This window comes from Coregonus lavaretus, assembly GCF_964263955.1.
Source record: "Coregonus lavaretus genome assembly, chromosome: 29".
In the NCBI taxonomy this organism is placed as follows: domain Eukaryota; kingdom Metazoa; phylum Chordata; class Actinopteri; order Salmoniformes; family Salmonidae; genus Coregonus; species Coregonus lavaretus.
In genome coordinates, this window is record NC_140016.1 from 33424787 (window position 1) to 33444521 (window position 19735).

Genomic DNA, 19735 nt, shown 5'->3' on the forward strand with positions numbered 1-19735 from the left:
CATTTTGACACTGCATTGTTCTTAGCCCCGGGCAAAGGAGGCTCTTAGCCCTGAGCTAAGGTGCAGTGTGAATGCGCTTAATCTCTGCCAAATGAAACCATACTAGAGCCTACTTCCTGCGTGCCAGGATGTCTGGTTCTTACAACAAGGTTACAAAGAGAGTTTAGGGCAAAATACAATTTACTGTTTAATAAGCAAACTCTATATCAATAATTGTTTCTGTGTTGTTTAAAAGAAAAGGTATATCAATATATTTAAAAAAACACAGGTAAATCACGTTATTGACTGCATTGGGCCTTTAAAAAGTATACTTCAATAGCCAGGTTTGGCATGACAATTCAATAAGGTGTTGGCAAGAGAGCAGAAACAGACTGACAGCCAGGCTAAATGTTCGCTACAGTATTTTGCACTTCAATAGCTGTCCATTCTTAAAACTGAAAAGTTCAACATTGATGTAACATTGATCAGGTCAACATACAGTACCAGTCTAAAGTTTGGACACACCTACTCATTCATGGGTTTTTCTTTCTTTTTTACTATTTTTCACATTGTATAATAATAGTGAAGACATAAAAACTATGAAATAACACATATGGAATCATGTAGTAACCAAAAAAGTGTTAAACAAATCAAAATATATTTTACATTTGAGATTCTTCAAATAGCCACCCATTGCCTTGATGACAGCTTTGCAAACTCTTGGCATTCTCTCAACCAGAACTGTAACTTAGTCAAATCTTTGACATTTTTGCATGTTGCGTTTATATTTTTGTTCAGTGTATATACAGGTATCTGATTATATTTTTGAATGGAAGCAACATTTACTGACATACAGCTTATTTAACTACATTTACTTTGGTGAAAGGTCATGGTAATACTTTGTCTGAGCAATATGGTCAATTACATAAAGTTATGGATTTTTAGGTCACAATTCAATCAATTGCAAAAACTGCACTGATGTTTCATTCAAAATGTTTACACTGTAATTTCAGGACAGGTGTAGTTTAGCATTATCAGCTTGCAGATAAAAGAAAACCACGTTGTGGGTTCATTCAGAATATTTATGCTGTATTGGACATGTTAAAGTACCTGCGCAGTGCTTCCAGATTTCTATTAAATATGACCTATAGTTACTTACAATATGAGTAAAATAGTTTTACTTCCAAAACAGTTTAAGGAAGTATGTTTAAAATCAGCTTTTCTGTGTTGGAATGGTGTGGGCGTACCCCAACAACAGAATGGTGTGGGCATATACTGGTCATTAAAAATATGAACGCAAGTAGACCGCTGATTGGCCAGCTCATCCTCCTCTAGACCGCTGATTGGCCAGCCCATCCTCCTCATGGATATGACATCATGTTCTATGAGGAAATAGCAAGCATTTTTTAAACAGTCTGTTTGAGATACAAGTTTGAGGTGGGTTTTTTAAAGGTTTTTTTTCTACAATTTATGCTTTGCCACAAATACGAGTATAGGACGATTCAACAACATTATTTGGGTATGAGTTAACAGAATATGAACTTTTAAAAGTGTGATTTTCACTGGGTAGTTACTTTAACCACATTAAAATGCCCAAATCTATTCCGCTTCTTCTTCCTCTTCTTCCCTTGCAGACATTGTTATTGGATATTGACGTGAAACCACAACTATCCTTAAAATACAGCGTAAACAGTCTGAGTGAACTCTCAGTGTAGTTTGTTATATCTGCAACTGATTGAATTGGGACCTAAGTGCGAGAAATCCCAATCGTCTATAGCGCACTACTGCCCTCTAGCTTGGAAAGACTATTTGCAAGGATCCCACTGGGTGCCAGTGAACGTATGTGTCTTGAATGTTTCCCTCATGGTGACGCTCTCCTACCAGGTTTATACTCGATATAAGGGCTTTGCTACCTAATATCTTAGTATTACATTTACTCATGACAAAACATGATTGTAATAAAACATGAATTCTTTTGGATTTGCATTACACAATGTTTGTTTTCTCATCTCCTTTTGTTTGTGTTAAAAGAGGAGGAGAGTGTACTTTGACTCCAAAGGTTGCCATTTTACTTTGTGCTTATGTTCACTTGACTCTACGGAGTGCTTTGCCTGGTCCCAAATCTATCTAATACCTTAGTATTACATTTACTCATGACAAAACATACAACAAAATCAATCCAACTCTGCTTTTTTCCAAAGGCATTTTATATAGAAAACAGGTTAAAAATATGCATCACCATATCGTTTCTAGATCATCTCATTGTATAATTATGTAATTATAACCATCAAAATAAAGTCATACATATGGATATATGAAAATGCATAGCTTAAATTAAAAAAAAAGACCCTAATGTTACCAAAAAATTATGATGCAAGCTTTTCCCCACAAATTGTTGGTGCATCTATCCATAACTAGTGGAGCGGCCTACAACAAAGCACTCTTTGATAATATTGCACATATGAAATATTACATACTATATATATGAGTTACAGTGGGGGAAAAAAGTATTTAGTCAGCCACCAATTGTGCAAGTTCTCCCACTTAAAAAGATGAGAGAGGCCTGTAATTTTCATCATAGGTACACGTCAACTATGACAGACAAAATGAGATTTTTTTTCTCCAGAAAATCACATTGTAGGATTTTTTATGAATTTATTTGCAAATTATGGTGGAAAATAAGTATTTGGTCAATAACAAAAGTTTCTCAATACTTTGTTATATACCCTTTGTTGGCAATGACACAGGTCAAACGTTTTCTGTAAGTCTTCACAAGGTTTTCACACACTGTTGCTGGTATTTTGGCCCATTCCTCCATGCAGATCTCCTCTAGAGCAGTGATGTTTTGGGGCTGTCGCTGGGCAACACGGACTTTCAACTCCCTCCAAAGATTTTCTATGGGGTTGAGATCTGGAGACTGGCTAGGCCACTCCAGGACCTTGAAATGCTTCTTACGAAGCCACTCCTTCGTTGCCCGGGCGGTGTGTTTGGGATCATTGTCATGCTGAAAGACCCAGCCACGTTTCATCTTCAATGCCCTTGCTGATGGAAGGAGGTTTTCACTCAAAATCTCACGATACATGGCCCCATTCATTCTTTCCTTTACACGGATCAGTCGTCCTGGTCCCTTTGCAGAAAAACAGCCCCAAAGCATGATGTTTCCACCCCCATGCTTCACAGTAGGTATGGTGTTCTTTGGATGCAACTCAGCATTCTTTGTCCTCCAAACACGACGAGTTGAGTTTTTACCAAAAAGTTCTATTTTGGTTTCATCTGACCATATGACATTCTCCCAATCCTCTTCTGGATCATCCAAATGCACTCTAGCAAACTTCAGACAGGCCTGGACATGTACTGGCTTAAGCAGGGGGACACGTCTGGCACTGCAGGATTTGAGTCCTTGGCGGCGTAGTGTGTTACTGATGGTAGGCTTTGTTACTTTGGTCCCAGCTCTCTGTAGGTCATTCACTAGGTCCCCCCGTGTGGTTCTGGGATTTTTGCTCACCGTTCTTGTGATCATTTTGACCCCACGGGGTGAGATCTTGCGTGGAGCCCCAGATCGAGGGAGATTATCAGTGATCTTTTATGTCTTCCATTTCCTAATAATTGCTCCCACAGTTGATTTCTTCAAACCAAGCTGCTTACCTATTGCAGATTCAGTCTTCCCAGCCTGGTGCAGGTCTACAATTTTGTTTCTGGTGTCCTTTGACAGCTCTTTGGTCTTGGCCATAGTGGAGTTTGGAGTGTGACTGTTTGAGGTTGTGGACAGGTGTCTTTTATACTGATAACAAGTTCAAACAGGTGCCATTAATACAGGTAACGAGTGGAGGACAGAGGACCCTCTTAAAGAAGAAGTTACAGGTCTGTGAGAGCCAGAAATCTTGCTTGTTTGTAGGTGACCAAATACTTATTTTCCACCATAATTTGCAAATAAATTCATTAAAAATCCTACAATGTGATTTTCAGGATTTTTTTTTCTCAATTTGTCTGTCATAGTTGACGTGTACCTATGATGAAAATTACAGGCCTCTCTCATCTTTTTAAGTGGGAGAACTTGCACAATTGGTGGCTGACTGAATACTTTTTTTCCCCACTGTATATTGTATGAGGTTTTCCATTGCTTATCTCAAGCCTTCTTTATAATGCAGCAGCTATGGATTTTCATATATGCATACAAATATTTGCTATTTCTTTTGTCCTCAAAAATAGATTGAAAAGAGAACACTATAACTGAAATGTTACAGTTATTGAGCTAGAATAAACATTATTTACAGTGTCTAAGGACATCCTAAGGAAAGTCTTCCTATCAAATACAATATGTAATCAAATGTATGTTTCTGTTCCCTAGTATAATTACAAAATGGTTATCGGACAAAGGGAATGAAATATCCTGCATAGGTCATTAAGGAAATCTAAAGATATTTATCATACCAATAAATGCTTAAGTGCAGGTGTAAACCAAGCCTGGCCCCGGAGAGGCAATATTCCACTTTCTATCCACAATTTTACACCAGGGTTACGCTACACAGAGAAAATAGGTTGACCCACACAAGGACCTCTATCAATAAGGTGGCAATGTATTCGACATAGCCTTGTATGGTGTATTTGACATTTGCAGTACAAGGAATTTTAAATGGAATAACGAGACCCACATATAAGTATGTGTTATATCATAGAATATAAGAGGCATGTTATATTGAATTTTTAACATTTGACCTGAATGCTCAACCTAGTCCCATCTAAGATGGAATGTCAACTACTGTATGTCGGAACAATAATACTATATCTGTTTTTTTTGCATTGGATGCATTTCAATCCACCGCATCCGCCGATGTCGCACTTCCGCATCTGCGGTGAAAGGTGGCAGAGCTAGAGCGGCGAGACATCCCGAAAATCCGTCTTCTCACGAAAACGTCTGTAGTGGCCAATGGTTTGACCTACTTGTCTATGAGAGTTTGCTTATCACTCTATGGAAAGGAGAGACTCTCACGAACACGACGTGGTCTCTGTTTTGCTCTATGAACCCCACAAGTGTCAGGGGACTCGTCTGAAGTTGGTTCTGTCAATGTGCCAACTTCTATTTGTAGCATCCAAACCGTTTGGGCTACAAACTAATGTGACCCCAGTGTGGAAAGAGGAGATTCTCACGAACACTATGGTGTTCTCTGTTTTGCTCTATGACACAAGGGTCACGGGATTTGTCTGAATGTAACCGGTACCAGTTTTACAAACAAATTGAAGTATGAAGGTAGTTTTGTACCTTCCCAAAAAAGGGGTTAAATATGTGTAAAAAATATATAGAAATATATATTTCCTGAGCTTTCTTACTTCTCCTAGATATAGAACAAACACTTCAAAACCTTGTTTCTTATTATTTAATTTTTGACTGTCTTTTTGGCCATTTATGAATGTGTTATTCAATGTGTTTCTCTGGACTATAGTAGTAAAGGCCAAATTCAATATTTTATCAAATAATTTTGGGGGATACCTAAAGGGGTCCTAAAATTCAAAATCAAATAGCTAAATGATCCATAGTATGACCATCTTAAAACAATTCCATATGTCAGCTTAGAACCCCCCCCCCCCCCCCCCCCCCACACCCCCCTCAATATTTAATATGCAAACTGACCCAAGATCAGTGTCTAAGGGCAGCCTCTCCCTACAACAGAATAGTGAGGCAATCCTTTTTGCTATTGCCTTGTGCTTTTTGTCTGTTTAAACTACCTTCATGCAATAAAACACATTATCTTTTCCAAAACAACCTGGCCAGTGAGTTGCTGTGTAGTGTGTGGGGAAATGCTGGGATGTTGGCTGCTTTATTACACACTCTCCTCTCTTGCATCTCTTGAACTGTGGTGTGGCGGTGGGGTCACTTGTAGGGCAAGCGTGTAGTAGGGCCTAGGTTCAGTTTGTCACTCAGTTTCTGGATAAGCAAGGACAGCTCCTCTGTAGCCTGAGACTTGTCTTCCAGGAGTTCGTAACGTAAACTGGAGATGTCCTGCTTGATTTCTTTCAGTTCACCTGCAAAGGAACAATGTGAGGTCATAACAGAAATAATGTGAGGTCCGTTCAAGTTGTTTGTATTGAAGAATTCTGTTAAAGGGTTCTCAAATGCAATATTTACTGAAATATTCAATGCATGACAATGTTAAACTGATGTCCTCTCCATAATTCAATATATTTTTATATACACAATGCAGTTAGCACGGTTTATTTGAGCTTCAAACACCAATGGGAACCCTGTGGAATTTGCACAGTTTCTAGACCTCTTTCTACCCTTGAGAATTGTTTCTTTTCTGCATTGTGTAACAGCACTGCAAACGATTCTCAAAGACTATTTCAGATGAAGTACTTCAAAGTAAAAGTGAAGATGTAACTTTACCTTCATTGACCTCGTCGTTTTCTTTGTCCACTTGTGCTTTCAAAACGTAGCGTTTGATGAGTCGCTTCATGATTTGCTGTAAAAAGGAAGGAAAATATGAAAAATGTAGGCCTATATGCTATTACGTTAAAGGGAGGCTAAACTTCTTGATTTGGCCTTGTTTTTCAGCTTGGTCATTAAGAAATGCAGCGGCCATGACTGAAGCCAAACGAGAGTTGTCTTGGAGGGGTGGTTTATTGTGGGTGTTCGCAAGTGGCAAGTGTTTGTACATTCACTCTGCCAAAACAGTAAACCGTTACAGTCGCTCACCCTTCTAGATAACTTGAAACAGTTTAACCAGGACCCGGTCTCCCAAAAGCATCTTAAGGCTAAGTTCATCATTAGAACCTTAGTATGAGCATCGTTAAATCTCTAATCTGTTTCCCAAAACCATCATAATTAACGTTGCACTTGAAAATGCTTGTAATCTGCCTGCCTCAGACCACTTGTAGTACAGCTAAGTGCGTGGTTAGATGATTTTTTGGGCAACTTCTTTTGCAATATAGCTTCACCTGCCTGGTGTGCAACTGTGGCAAAATTGGATTGACAATGGGTAGCCTATCTCTGGGGCTAGCTAGGAACCGTCAATAAATTACACAATGTAAATGGGACAGTATTTTCATGTTGTACATCTTTTAGTTGTCTCATTAAATGCTTTCAATATTTGTATATGAATTTCTGCAATTTATAATTGGTTTGAGGTTTTTAAGTCATTGAAATTTGGAGCTATTCACATTTTTTAAATATTGTCCTATGTACATTGAGGTAATTTACTGATGGTCCCTAACTAGCCCCATTGGGATATCGAATGTCAAACCAAATTGACCATGGGCATTACGATCAGGTACCGTGCAGCTGTGCTCCAAATTGATGATGTCCCGTGTGGCTCAGTTGGTAGAGCATGGCACTTGTAACGTCAGGGTTGTGGGTTTGATTCCCACGGGGGACCAATATGAAAATGTATGCACTGACTACTGTAAGTCGCTCTGGATAAGACCATCTGCTAAAATGTAAATTATTACGTGTGCATGTGAGCAGGATTGAAATAAACCCAACCCAAGGAAAACTGTTATGGTACCCTTCATTTCGTGACATACCTATCATCTCGCAAATCTCAGTTTTGGACAAGACTGACTTTATGACCAAAATTATCCTATTTATACTCTGTAGTCAATTTTGACATTAGAATAAATGTTTCTGACTCATATCGATGCCACATAGGGCTTTTTCAAAATGATAAGTTGCTTTTTAGGGGCAGTCGATCTTTAATGTGACATTTTGGCTAAACATTATATTTAGACTGACGGAGAGGCCACCTTACCTGATAGCAAGTGGGTTGGTTCAGGATGCGGTGGGACTCTGCAATGCGCAGGTTGGACTGGGTGAAGAGATTGAGCTGCAAACCCCAGACAAACACAAACAAAAGCACATTTGGATATTTTATCTGAATACTCAATTAACCATTATAAAAATAAGGACCAATGATCAATGAGAGTCTTAACCAGGGGTTGGAACCGGTTCAGGGAACAGAACAGAAAACCGGAAAATAACTAAATCTTTCAAGGAACAGATATGGAACCTGGAACGAAAGTGATCCATACTGTTCTGGAACAGAACCGTTATTTAAAAATCATGGGAACCAGTTAATAACGTCCTTTTACATTCCAGGCATTTTTTTCTATTCCCACAACAAAACGCAACAAAGCACCTATGCAAAGCCCTACTCACTCAGAAACGTATTCCAGTGTCTGCCTGCAAGCTGAAAATCTTTGCCTGTGAGTGTGCATGTTTAAGTTACCTGCAGCCCTCCCCCCTCCTAAACATAGACTACTGTACTGACGTTACAAGCTTGATTCAGAAGATAGGGAGGGAGATTTTTAATTGGCTAGAGAAGAATGGATCAACTTTTTCAATGCTAGTTAAGGATACTATAGCCTAGTTAAACGTTTCACGTTGGATTTATTAACTACAAAAAGGTAAGACGTGTTTTTAATTCTGGTGCCGCTCTGCACACACAAGCCTGTTAGCTAGCTAGCTCAAGCTTGTTAGCTAGCTAGCTCAAAGGACATTCAAAGCTCCTCCATAGAAGCCGCTCCTCCTTGGTATAATTCTGTGGACCTAATTCAGATAATGCATGTCATAACAAGATGCCAAGCGCTTCAAGCCTCCTGCTCAACTCTCTCTCCACCTGCAAAATGTCTCTCTTGCCCTCTCCCCACCCGCAAAATTTCAGTAGCATCTTGCGCCATAGGCTACACTTGTCTGTCCATCACACATGTAAACAACTAGCTTGCCTGCTCTCTCCGCACTGATTGGTGAAGTCATTTAATGTACTAAATGTAAAAAACTGTTGATTTCACAGGTTAAAAAGGAACAGAAAGGAACAATATCAACTTGATCAAACCGGTTCAGAACTTTATTTTGCTGGTAGGAACAGTGGTACGAAACAAAATAAATAGTGTTTCTGTTCAGAACAAAACAATTGGAAAATAATTTTGCTTCCAACCCCTGGTTTTAACACTTGCAAGCACACACGCCCGTACATTTACACACACACACACGCACAAATACGTTTTGGGAGATCAAAAAGCTAATACTACATTGTTTCACATCATACCTGGAACATTGTCAAAATACCAGGGTCTCAACTGGCCCTGTCACTGCTCTGATGAAGGCCGTGCATTAGCTGTCAGTGTCTTATGGCTAAAGAGCTTGGAGAGGCTTCACTTACCAAGTATAGTTCGATAGTGTGGTAAAAAAAAAAATATTTGACCAAAGCCATCTGGCCTCAAGTGCACAGTGAGCCTTATTAGTCATCAGTCGTGGCTTCTTCTACCCACTACCCAGCCACTCTTAGATTCCCTACAGGCTAACAGGGGGTCTACCCAAAGACATTCTTGGCCCCCCACCTCACCGATCAATCTGCTGCAGGTAGATAATGGAAGAAATACATTGAGTTCAGGGTAACAGAAGCGGTCTCAACCCATTTTGTTTCTAGCCCCCCCAAATTTTTTTTTTTATAAATACATTTTAGTCATTTAGCAGACGCTCTTATCCAGAGCGACTTACAGTTAGTGAATACATCTTTTTTTTATACTGCCCCCCCGTGGGAATCGAACCCACAACCCTGGCGTTGCAAACACCATGCTCTATCAACTGAGCTACATCCCTGCTGGCCATTCCCTCCCCTACCCTGGACGACGCTGGGCCAATTGTGCGCCGCCCATGAGTCTCCCGGTCGCGGCCGGCGGCGACAGAGCCTGGATTCGAACCAGGATCTCTAGTGGCACAGTTAGCACTGCGATGCAGTGCCTTAGACCACTGCGCCACTCAGGAGTACAAATAAATAGCATGTGTCTGACCAAAAACCAATGGAATTCAATGTACCCCATATTTGCATGTTTTAAAACCAAAAACAACATAACACACTATAGACCCCTTTCTGTGTTTGCAAACATTGCCACACGAGGGCGATGCGTGCAAGTTGGTGGCAGAACACAGGGGAGTTCTTATAGCACGGCAGCAAAAAAAGCCTCTATTTACATGTTGCTTATGAGTGCATTTCACACTACTTTTGGATTATAATTGGATTTTAAAGCTCGTATAAATGTCCTGCTTAATATAATGTTTGTGTCATCATCACAAATCAACTGCATTATACTTGAAAAACACTTCAACTTCAACTAGTAAAATGGCTCTTTGGCTAGCTTTTGCTGCAGCCTAATGTACGTAAATTAGCGTTAGCATTCTAGCTAACAACTGCTGCATCCAAAATAGTTATTTTGCAAAGGTCACAACCAAATATAATCTTAGTGACTGTTCAAGCAAGAACCAAAACATCATTGTAAGCGTATGAGAACCCAAAAAAGTTATTTTGTTTAGAAATAATAAAAATGTAAATCTAGGCTGTGTTGAATGGGCTCAGATGGCGATGGCTTTCTTACTGCAACCAAGAGTCGCGCGCATCTCTGCGTGACGTCAGTGTGTCGTGTAATGGAAAGGGGTCTATATTACTATGAATGTTTCTGGTAAAGAAAACATTGTAGACCAACTGCAACGGGTCTTCCTTGTGGCTTGCCTATTGAGATAACAATGCCGCAACATTTCCAGTCCAGTTGTCAGATTGCCATTTGAAATAGGCCTCAGAGGAGAAATCTATGTGGTCAAATGTAGTTAATGTAAAGAGAAAACAAGAGACAAAGAGAGAGAGAGGGACAGAGAGAGAGACAGCAAGAGAGACAGCAAGAGAGACAGAGAGAGAGGGCGACAGACGACACAGAGAGAAAGAAAGTGACCTTGGCCACACGAATCATCTTGATACTGTTATTCTATATATGCCATGGGGGCCTACTGATTGAAGTTTTAAGTAAATTATTTCCTCCAAGGGATCAAATTAGAGAGAGGCATCAAACTACATTGGTTCAAACTTGTCTTAAATGGGAATTTCCAGAGAACAGTCATCTCCATACATATAAATATGATACATGTTTCAGTTGCCATTTTCAAGTAGGACTTGAATAATAGTCCATGTGCTCTTATTAGACTCTAGTACTCCAGATGCATCAATAAATAGCCTATATGCATCTCTTTAGGTGGATAGCGTACATCATTATTTTCAATGTAAATATGGCGAGCCACAGACATAATGCAAATGCCATTGATCCTCTCTAGGGTCAAAAAGATGGGAGTGCAAATTATGACAATACAGAGACAACATTGCATTGGGAAATCCTATACGGATATTACAATGGACAAGGACAATCATAAACCCCTTAAACAGAGTTCACCCCATTAAATGTACGCCATGTTGTATCCGGCTGGAGCGGCTTTCCAGCGTTGCTCCTGTAGCCTATTCGGCTGGAGCGGCTCCGCCTCTGCTAAATTGTTGCCGCCACACCCCAAAAATATGGAACATGAAAAAAATAATCTGCCGAGGCGCACTTTGAAGATGCTAGAACTGTCCATGTTTACTTTTCCTCTGCCAACAAGACCAGTAAATCGGACAACCGCATAGTAGGCCTAGAATAGTCATTTACCTAGTTGGCTATATCAGCATGGTTTAGGCACATTAGCTCCCTGCAATTCGCTGTGAGTGCATAGGGGAGACCTAAATGTAACACGGGTCAATTGTAACAGGTAGGCCTACATTAAATTCACTGTGTTTATGCAAGTTTTTTGGGGGACATTAAAGTCATCAATACATTGCTTATATCAAGATCATGTTTAGAGTTTGGGATCTAGCTCATAATTAGCCGAATGGGGCATATGGGCAACCCCATGTTTCAGCCTAGCTTCGGGACTGCAACTACGATGGATGTTGTATACGGACGGCATCCTATTTGCACATCATTCCGTAGCCTGGCCTCTGAAAGTAATTACAGCCCTAATGTGTACAGTTACACCCCAAAGAACTTTACCGTCAACAAAGACATCATCTCTAGGAACACTACTTACCAACCGGCAGGGAAACCCAGAGTGGGTGAAAACGTGCTTTGGTGATGAAATTTCACTTCCTTATGGTATAAAATACATTTTACCAAGACAAATATAATTCTTCATGTTCTGAAACGTTCAGTGGAGTCTTTCTCTAACATATCATAAACAGTATATCCGATTTTGTAACCTATTACAGTGCTCCGTTGAAATTTTTCAGAGAAATCTTCTAAAAAGAACAGGAATTTAGCATTAATGTTAAAAGTGTATACTAAATTATGAAAATACTACATATCATGTCTCAAAATCGATATCTAATTTTGTCCAAACAACAAGGGTAAAAACTCCAATGACTTTTGAATAGATTGTGATAGAGACATGAGGGCCAACCATTGGTTTTCTTAACCGCTACGGGATCGGTGTCCCGTATACAGGACGGTTGAGCTAACGTGCGTTAATGTGATTAGCATGACTGTTGTAAGTAACAGCAAACTTTCCAGGACATAGACATGTCTTATATGGGCAGAAGGCATAAAATCTTGTTAATCTAACTGCACTGTCCAATTTACAGTAGCTATTACAGTGAACAAATACCATGCTATTGTTTGAGGAGAGTGCACAACAACAAAAAACTTATCACGGCAACTGGTTTGATACATTCACCTCTGAAGGTAAATAATGTACTTCCATTCAGTAATCTTGCTCTGATTTGTCATCCTAAGGGTCCCAGAGATAAAATGTAGCATAGTTTTGTTTGATAAAATAAATGTTTATATTCAAATGTAGGAACTGGGTTCTACAGTTTGAACCCCTGCTGTCTCTGGTTCCACACCCGGTTCCACATCCGGCCATCTAGATCTGTGAAAGTTAGTGTATAAGCTAATGATCCATCATGTATGACATTCCTGGGAGTGTGTAAACTTACATTTTGCATTACCATATCATTTTTGTATGTTCTCTATAGTTATGTACTTGTATGAATTGACCAATTCGGCACATTTGGGCAGACTTGATACAAAATAGTCCAGTATTGCAATGCTTCACTGGATCAATCTGAAACTTTGCACATACACTGCTGCCATCTAGTGGCCAAAATCTATCACAGCCATTAATGTGTTCTATTCTCCTACATAAATTGCACCTAAACTGCAATATTTTATTGTGGCCTTTCTCTTGCATTTCAAAGATGATGAAAAACAAAAACAAAACAAAAACTTATTTTTTGGTTTGTATTATATTTTACCAGATCTAATGTGTTATATTATCCTACATTAATTTCACATTTCCACAAACTTCAAAGTGTTTCCTTTCAAATGGTATCAAGAATATACATATCCTCGCTTCAGGTCCTGAGCTACAAGCAGTTAGATTTGGGTATGTTATTTAATTGGGCACATACATACATACTTACATACATTACATACAGTGCCTTCAGAAGGTATTCACACCCCTTGACTTTTTACAGCCTGAATTTAAAATTTAGATTTGTTGTGTGACTGGCCTACACAATACCCCATCATGTCAAAGTGGATTGATGTTTTCTGATGAATAAAAAAAATATGTATTAAAAATGAAAAGCTGAAATGTCTTGAGTCAATAAGTATTCATCCACTTTGTTATGGCAGGCCTAAATAAGTTCAGGAGTAAGAATTTACTTAACAAGTCACATAATAAGTTGCATGGACTCACTCTGTGTGCAATAATAGTGTTTAGCATGATTTTTTAATGACTACCTCATCTCTGTACCCCACACATACAATTATCTGTAAGGTCCCTCAGTTGAGCAGTGAATTTCAAACACAGATTCAACCACAAAGACCAGGGAGGTTTTCCAATGCCTCGCAAGGAAGGGCATCTATTGGTAGATGGGGATGGGGGGGGGGGGGGGGGGGACAGACATTGAATATCCCTTTGAGCATGGTGAAGTTATTAATTACACTTTGGATAGTGTATCAATACACCTACTCACTACAAAGATACAGGCGTCCTTCCTATAACTCAGTTGCCGGAAAGGAAGGACACTGCTGTACAGAATAAAAATATTCTACAACATGCATCCTGCTTCAAACAAGGCACTAAAGTAATACTGCAATTAACTTTTTGTCCTAAATGCAAAGTCTTATGTTTGGGGCAAATCCAATACAACACATTACTGAGGACCACTCTCCATATTATCAAGCATAGTGGTGGCTGCATCATGTTATGGGTATGCTTGTACTCGTTAAGGACTGGGGAGTTTTTCAGGATAAAAAAGAAATGGAATGGAGCTAAGCACAAGGAAAATCCTTCAGGAAAATCTGGTTCAGTCTGCTTTCCACCAGACACTGGGAGATGAATTCACCTTTCAGCAGGACAATAACCTAAAACACGAGGCCACATCTACATTGATGGAAAAAAGTATTTGATCCCCTGCTGATTTTGTACGTTTGCCCACTGACAAAGAAATGATCAGTCTATAATTTTAATGGTAGGTTTATTTGAACAGTGAGAGACAGAATATCAACAAAGAAATCCAGAAAAACGCATTTCAAAAATGTTATAAATTTATTTGCATTTTAATGAGGGAAATAAGTATTTGACCCCCTCTCAATCAGAAAGATTTCTGGCTCCCAGGTGTCTTTTATACAGGTAACGAGCAGAGATTAGGAGCACACTCTTAAAGGGAGTGCTCCTAATCTCAGCTTGTTACCTGTATAAAAGACACCTGTCCACAGAAGTAATCAATCAATCAGATTCCAAACTCTCCACCATGGCCAAGACCAAAGAGCTCTCCAAGGATGTCAGGGACAAGATTGTAGACCTACACAAGGCTGGAATGGGCTACAAGACCATCGCCAAGCAGCTTGGTGAGAAGGTCACAACAGTTGGTGTGATTATTCACAAATGAAAGAAACACAAAATAACTGTCAATCTCCCTCGGCCTGGGGCTCCATGCAAGATCTCACCTCGTGGTTGCAATGATCATGAGAACGGTGAGGAATCAGCCCAGAACTACACGGGAGGATATTGTCAATAATCTCAAGGCAGCTGGGACCATAGTCACCAAGAAAACAATTGGTAACACACTACGCCGTGAAGGACTGAAATCCTGCAGCGACCGCAAGGTCACCCTGCTCAAGAAAGCACATATACATGCCCATCTGAAGTTTGCCAATGAACATCTGAATGATTCAGAGGAGAACTGGGTGAAAGTGTTGTGGTCAGATGAGACCAAAATCAAGCTCTTTGGCATCAACTCAACTCGCCTTGTTTGGAGGAGGAGGAATGCTGCCTATGACCCCAAGAACACCATCCCCACCGTCAAACATGGAGGTGAAAACATTATGCTTTGGGGGTGTTTTTCTGCTAAGGGGACAGGACAACTTCACCGCATCAAAGGGACGATGGACGGGGCCATGTACCGTCAAATCTTGGATGAGAACCTCCCTCAGCCAGGGCATTGAAAATGGGTCGTGGATGGGTATTCCAGCATGACAATGACCCAAAACACACAGCCTATGCAACAAAGGAGTGGCTCAAGAAGAAGCACATTAAGGTCCTGAAGTGGCCTAGCCAGTCTCCAGACCTTAATCCCATAGAAAATTTGTGGAGGGAGCTGAAGGTTCGAGTTGCCAAACGTCAGCCTCGAAACCTTAATGACTTGGAGAAGATCTGCAAAGAGGAGTGGAACAAAATCCCTCCTGAGATGTGTGCAAACCTGGTGGCCAACTACAAGAAACGTCTAACCTCTGTGATTGCCAACAAGGGTTTTGCCACCAAGTACTAAGTCATGTTTTGCAGAGGGGTCAAATACTTATTTCCCTCATTAAAATGCAAATCAATTTATAACATTTTTGACATGCGTTTTTCTGGATTATTTTGTTGTTATTCTGTCTCTCACTGTTCAAATAAACCTACCATTAAAATTATAGACTGATCATGTCTTTGTCAGTGGGCAAACGTACAAAATCAGCAGGGGATCAAATACTTTTTTCCCTCACTGTACACTGGAGTTGCTTACCAAGAAGACAGTGAATGTTCCTGAGTAGCCGAGTTACAGTTTTAACTTAAATCTGCTTGAAAATTTGTAGCAAGACCTGAAAATGGTCTAGCAAAGATCAACAACCAATTTGACAGAGCTTGAAGAATTTTGAAAATAATAATGGGCAAATGTTGCACAAGAGACTTACCCAGAAAGATTCACAGCTGTAATCGCTGCCAAAAGTGCTTCAACAAAGTATTGACTCAGGGGTGTGAATACTTATGTAAATGTGTTATTTTTGTGTTTAATTTTCAATGAATGTACTAACATTTCTAAAAACATGTTTCACTTTGTCAATATGGTTTATTGTGTGTAGATGAGTTAAAAGAAAAACATATTTAATCCATTTAGAATTCAGCCTGTAACAACAAAATGTGGAATAAGTCAAGGCATATGAATACATTCTGAAGGCACTGTACATACATACACACACACACACACTCATCCATCCATCCATCCATACCCTGGGCTTTGAACTGTCCATCCCCAGCTCTACATCCTTCTTCACACTCCGTTTTCTGCAATGCAGCATGCCGACTATCCACCTGATGTGGTGGTAGAAGGACTTGGGAGTGGGAACGATGCTGAAGGGAGGAGGCAGTGTCTTGCCGTTGTCAAAGTAGGACAGCCACAGCTTGGAGCGTGCAAACTTCCACTCCACGTCTGCATCATCCTGAGAGATAAGCAGAGTTATTTCTCTCTCTGAGCAAACACCCCCTTAAGAGATTGACTTAGAGACGCTAGCTCAGTTAATGTTACAAACACACATTATCAACCTATTTGAACTAATGATAACCTATTCACTTCCTTTGCTGTAGGCCTAATCTATGAGACATCAATAGATTGTGACTTTTAGATAACAGCATTTGCCTAATACTGCCATTTAAAGGTCACACACTAATTGTTGTCTCTGATAGGAAATTACAGCAGAGGCCTCATGTCACCTGTTGTTGCTTGTTTAGTGGATTAGCAAAGGAAATTCCCACAACACATAACATTATTGATTAAAGCAATATATATACACAGTACCAGTCAAAAGTTTGGACACACTTACTCACTCAAGGCGTTTCTTTATTTTTACATTGTAGAATAATAGTGAGGACATCAAAACTATGAAATAACACATATGGAATCATGTAGTAACCAAAAAAGTGTTAAACAAATTATTATTCAAATAGCCACCCTTTGCCTTCATGACAGCTTTGCACACTCTTGGCATTCTCTCAACCAGCTTCATGAGGTAGTCACCTGGAATGCATTTCAATTAACAGCTGTGCCTTCTTAAAAGTTAATTTGTGGAATTTATTTCCTTCTTAATGCGTTTCATCCAATCAGTTGTGTTGTGACAAGGTGATAGCCCTATTTGGTAAAAGACCAAGTCCATATTATGGCAAGAACAGCTCAAATAAGCAAAGAGAAATGACAGTTCATCATTACTTTAAGACATGAAGGTCAGTCAATACGGAAAATGTCAAGAACTTTCAAAGTTTCTTCAAGTGCAGTCGCAAAACCATCAAGCGCTATGATGAAACTGGGTCTCATGAGGACCGCCACAGGAATGGAAGACCCACAGTTACCTCTGCTGCAGAGGATAAGTTCATTAGACTTACCAGCCTCAGAAATTGCAGCCCAAATAAATGCTTCACAGAGTTCAAGTAACAGACACATTTCAACATCAACTGTTCAGAGGAGACCGTGTGAATCAGGCCTTCATGGTCGAATTGCTGCAAAGAAACCACTACTAAAGGACACCAATAAGAAGAAGAGATTGCTTGGACCAAGAAACACGAGCAATGGACATTAGACCGGTGGAAATCTGTCCTTTGGTCTGATGAGTCCAAATTGGAGATTTCTGGTTCCAACCGCTGTGTCTTTGTGAGACGCGGTGTGGGTGAACGGATGATCTCCTCATGTGTATTTCCCACCGTAAAGCATGGAGGACGAGGTGTTATGGTGTGAGGGTGCTTTGCTGGTGACACTGTCTGTGATTTATTTAGAATTCAAGGCACACTTAACCAGCATGGCTACCACAGCGTTCTGCAGTGATACGCCATCACATCTGGTTTGGGCTTAGTGGGACTATCATTTGTTTTTCAACAGGACAATGACCCAACACAGCTCCAGGCTGTGTAAGGGCTATTTTACCAAGAAGGAGAGTGATGGAATGCTGCATCAGATGACCTGGCCTCCACAATCCCCCGACATCAACCAAATTGAGATGGTTGGGATGAGTCGGACAGAAGAGTGAAGGAAAAGCAGCCATCAAGTGCTCAGCATATGTGGGAACTCCTTCAAGACTGTTGGAAAAGCATTCCAGGTGAAGCTGGTTGAGAGAATGTCATCAAGGCAAAGGGTGGCTATTTGAAGAATCTCAAATATAAAATATATATTGATGGGTTACTACATGATTCCATATGTGTTATTTCATAGTTTTGATGTCTTCAGTATTATTCTACAATGTAAAAAATAGTAAAAATATGAATGAGTAGGTGTGTCCAAACTTTTGACTGGTACTGTACAGTGGGGTAAAAAAGTATTTAGTCAGCCACCAATTGTGCAAGTTCTCCCACTTAAAAAGATGAGAGAGGCCTGTAATTCTCATCATAGGTACACGTCAACTATGACAGACAAATTGAGAATTTTTTTTCCAGAAAGTCACATTGTAGGATTTTTAATGAATTTATTTGCAAATTATGGTGGAAAATAAGTATTTGGTCACCTACAAACAAGCAAGATTTCTGGCTCTCACAGACCTGTAACTTCTTCTTTAAGAGGCTCCTCTGTCCTCCACTCGTTACCTGTATTAATGGCACCTGTTTGAACTTGTTATCAGTATAAAAGACACCTGTCCACAACCTCAAACAGTCACACTCCAAACTCCACTATGGCCAAGACCAAAGAGCTGTCAAAGGACACCAGAAACAAAATTGTAGACCTGCACCAGGCTGGGAAGACTGAATCTGCAATAGGTAAGCAGCTTGGTTTGAAGAAATCAACTGTGGGAGCAATTATTAGGAAATGGAAGACATACAAGACCACTGATCATCTCCCTCGATCTGGGGCTCCACGCAAGATCTCACCCTGTGGGGTCAAAATGATCACAAGAACGGTGAGGAAAAATCCCAGAACCACACGGGGGGACCTAGTGAATGACCTGCAGAGAGCTGGGACCAAAGTAAGAAAGCCTACCATCAGTAACACACTACGCCGCCAGGGACTCAAATCCTGCAGTGCCAGACGTGTCCCCCTGCTTAAGCCAGTACATGTCCAGGCCCGTCTGAAGTTTGCTAGAGTGCATTTGGATGATCCAGAAGAGGATTGGGAGAATGTCATATGGTCAGATGAAACCAAAATATAACTTTTTGGTAAAAACTCAACTCGTCGTGTTTGGAGGACAAAGAATGCTGAGTTGCATCCAAAGAACATCATACCTACTGTGAAGCATGGGGGTGGAAACATGGGGCTGTTTTTCTGCAAAGGGACCAGGACGACTGATCCGTGTAAAGGAAAGAATGAATGGGGCCATGTATCGTGAGATTTTGAGTGAAAACCTCCTTCCATCAGCAAGGGCATTGAAGATGAAACGTGGCTGGGTCTTTCAGCATGACAATGATCCCAAACACACCGCCCGGGCAACGAAGGAGTGGCTTCGTAAGAAGCATTTCAAGGTCCTGGAGTGGCCTAGCCAGTCTCCAGATCTCAACCCCATAGAAAATCTTTGGAGGGAGTTGAAAGTCTGTGTTGCCCAGCGACAGCCCCAAAACATCACTGCTCTAGAGGAGATCTGCATGGAGGAATGGGCCAAAATACCTGCAACAGTGTGTGAAAACCTTACAGAAAACGTTTGACCTGTGTCATTGCCAACAAAGGGTATATAACAA

General features: G+C 40.3%; 1 protein-coding gene across 1 annotated transcript in view; it reads right to left on the reverse strand.

The window, feature by feature from the left end:
- Positions 1-5848: 5848 nt before the first annotated feature.
- The window catches only part of LOC311104633 (short transient receptor potential channel 3-like), a gene marked incomplete at both ends in the record, with an annotated part of 103189 nt that continues 89302 nt past the window's right edge, over positions 5849-19735 (reverse strand). Inside the window, 4 exons of the mRNA XM_084146485.1 lie at positions 5849-6000; positions 6362-6437; positions 7722-7796; positions 16318-16527. Coding sequence (XP_084002611.1) covers positions 5849-6000; positions 6362-6437; positions 7722-7796; positions 16318-16527 — 513 coding nt within the window. The remainder of the gene's footprint in view (positions 6001-6361; positions 6438-7721; positions 7797-16317; positions 16528-19735) is intronic.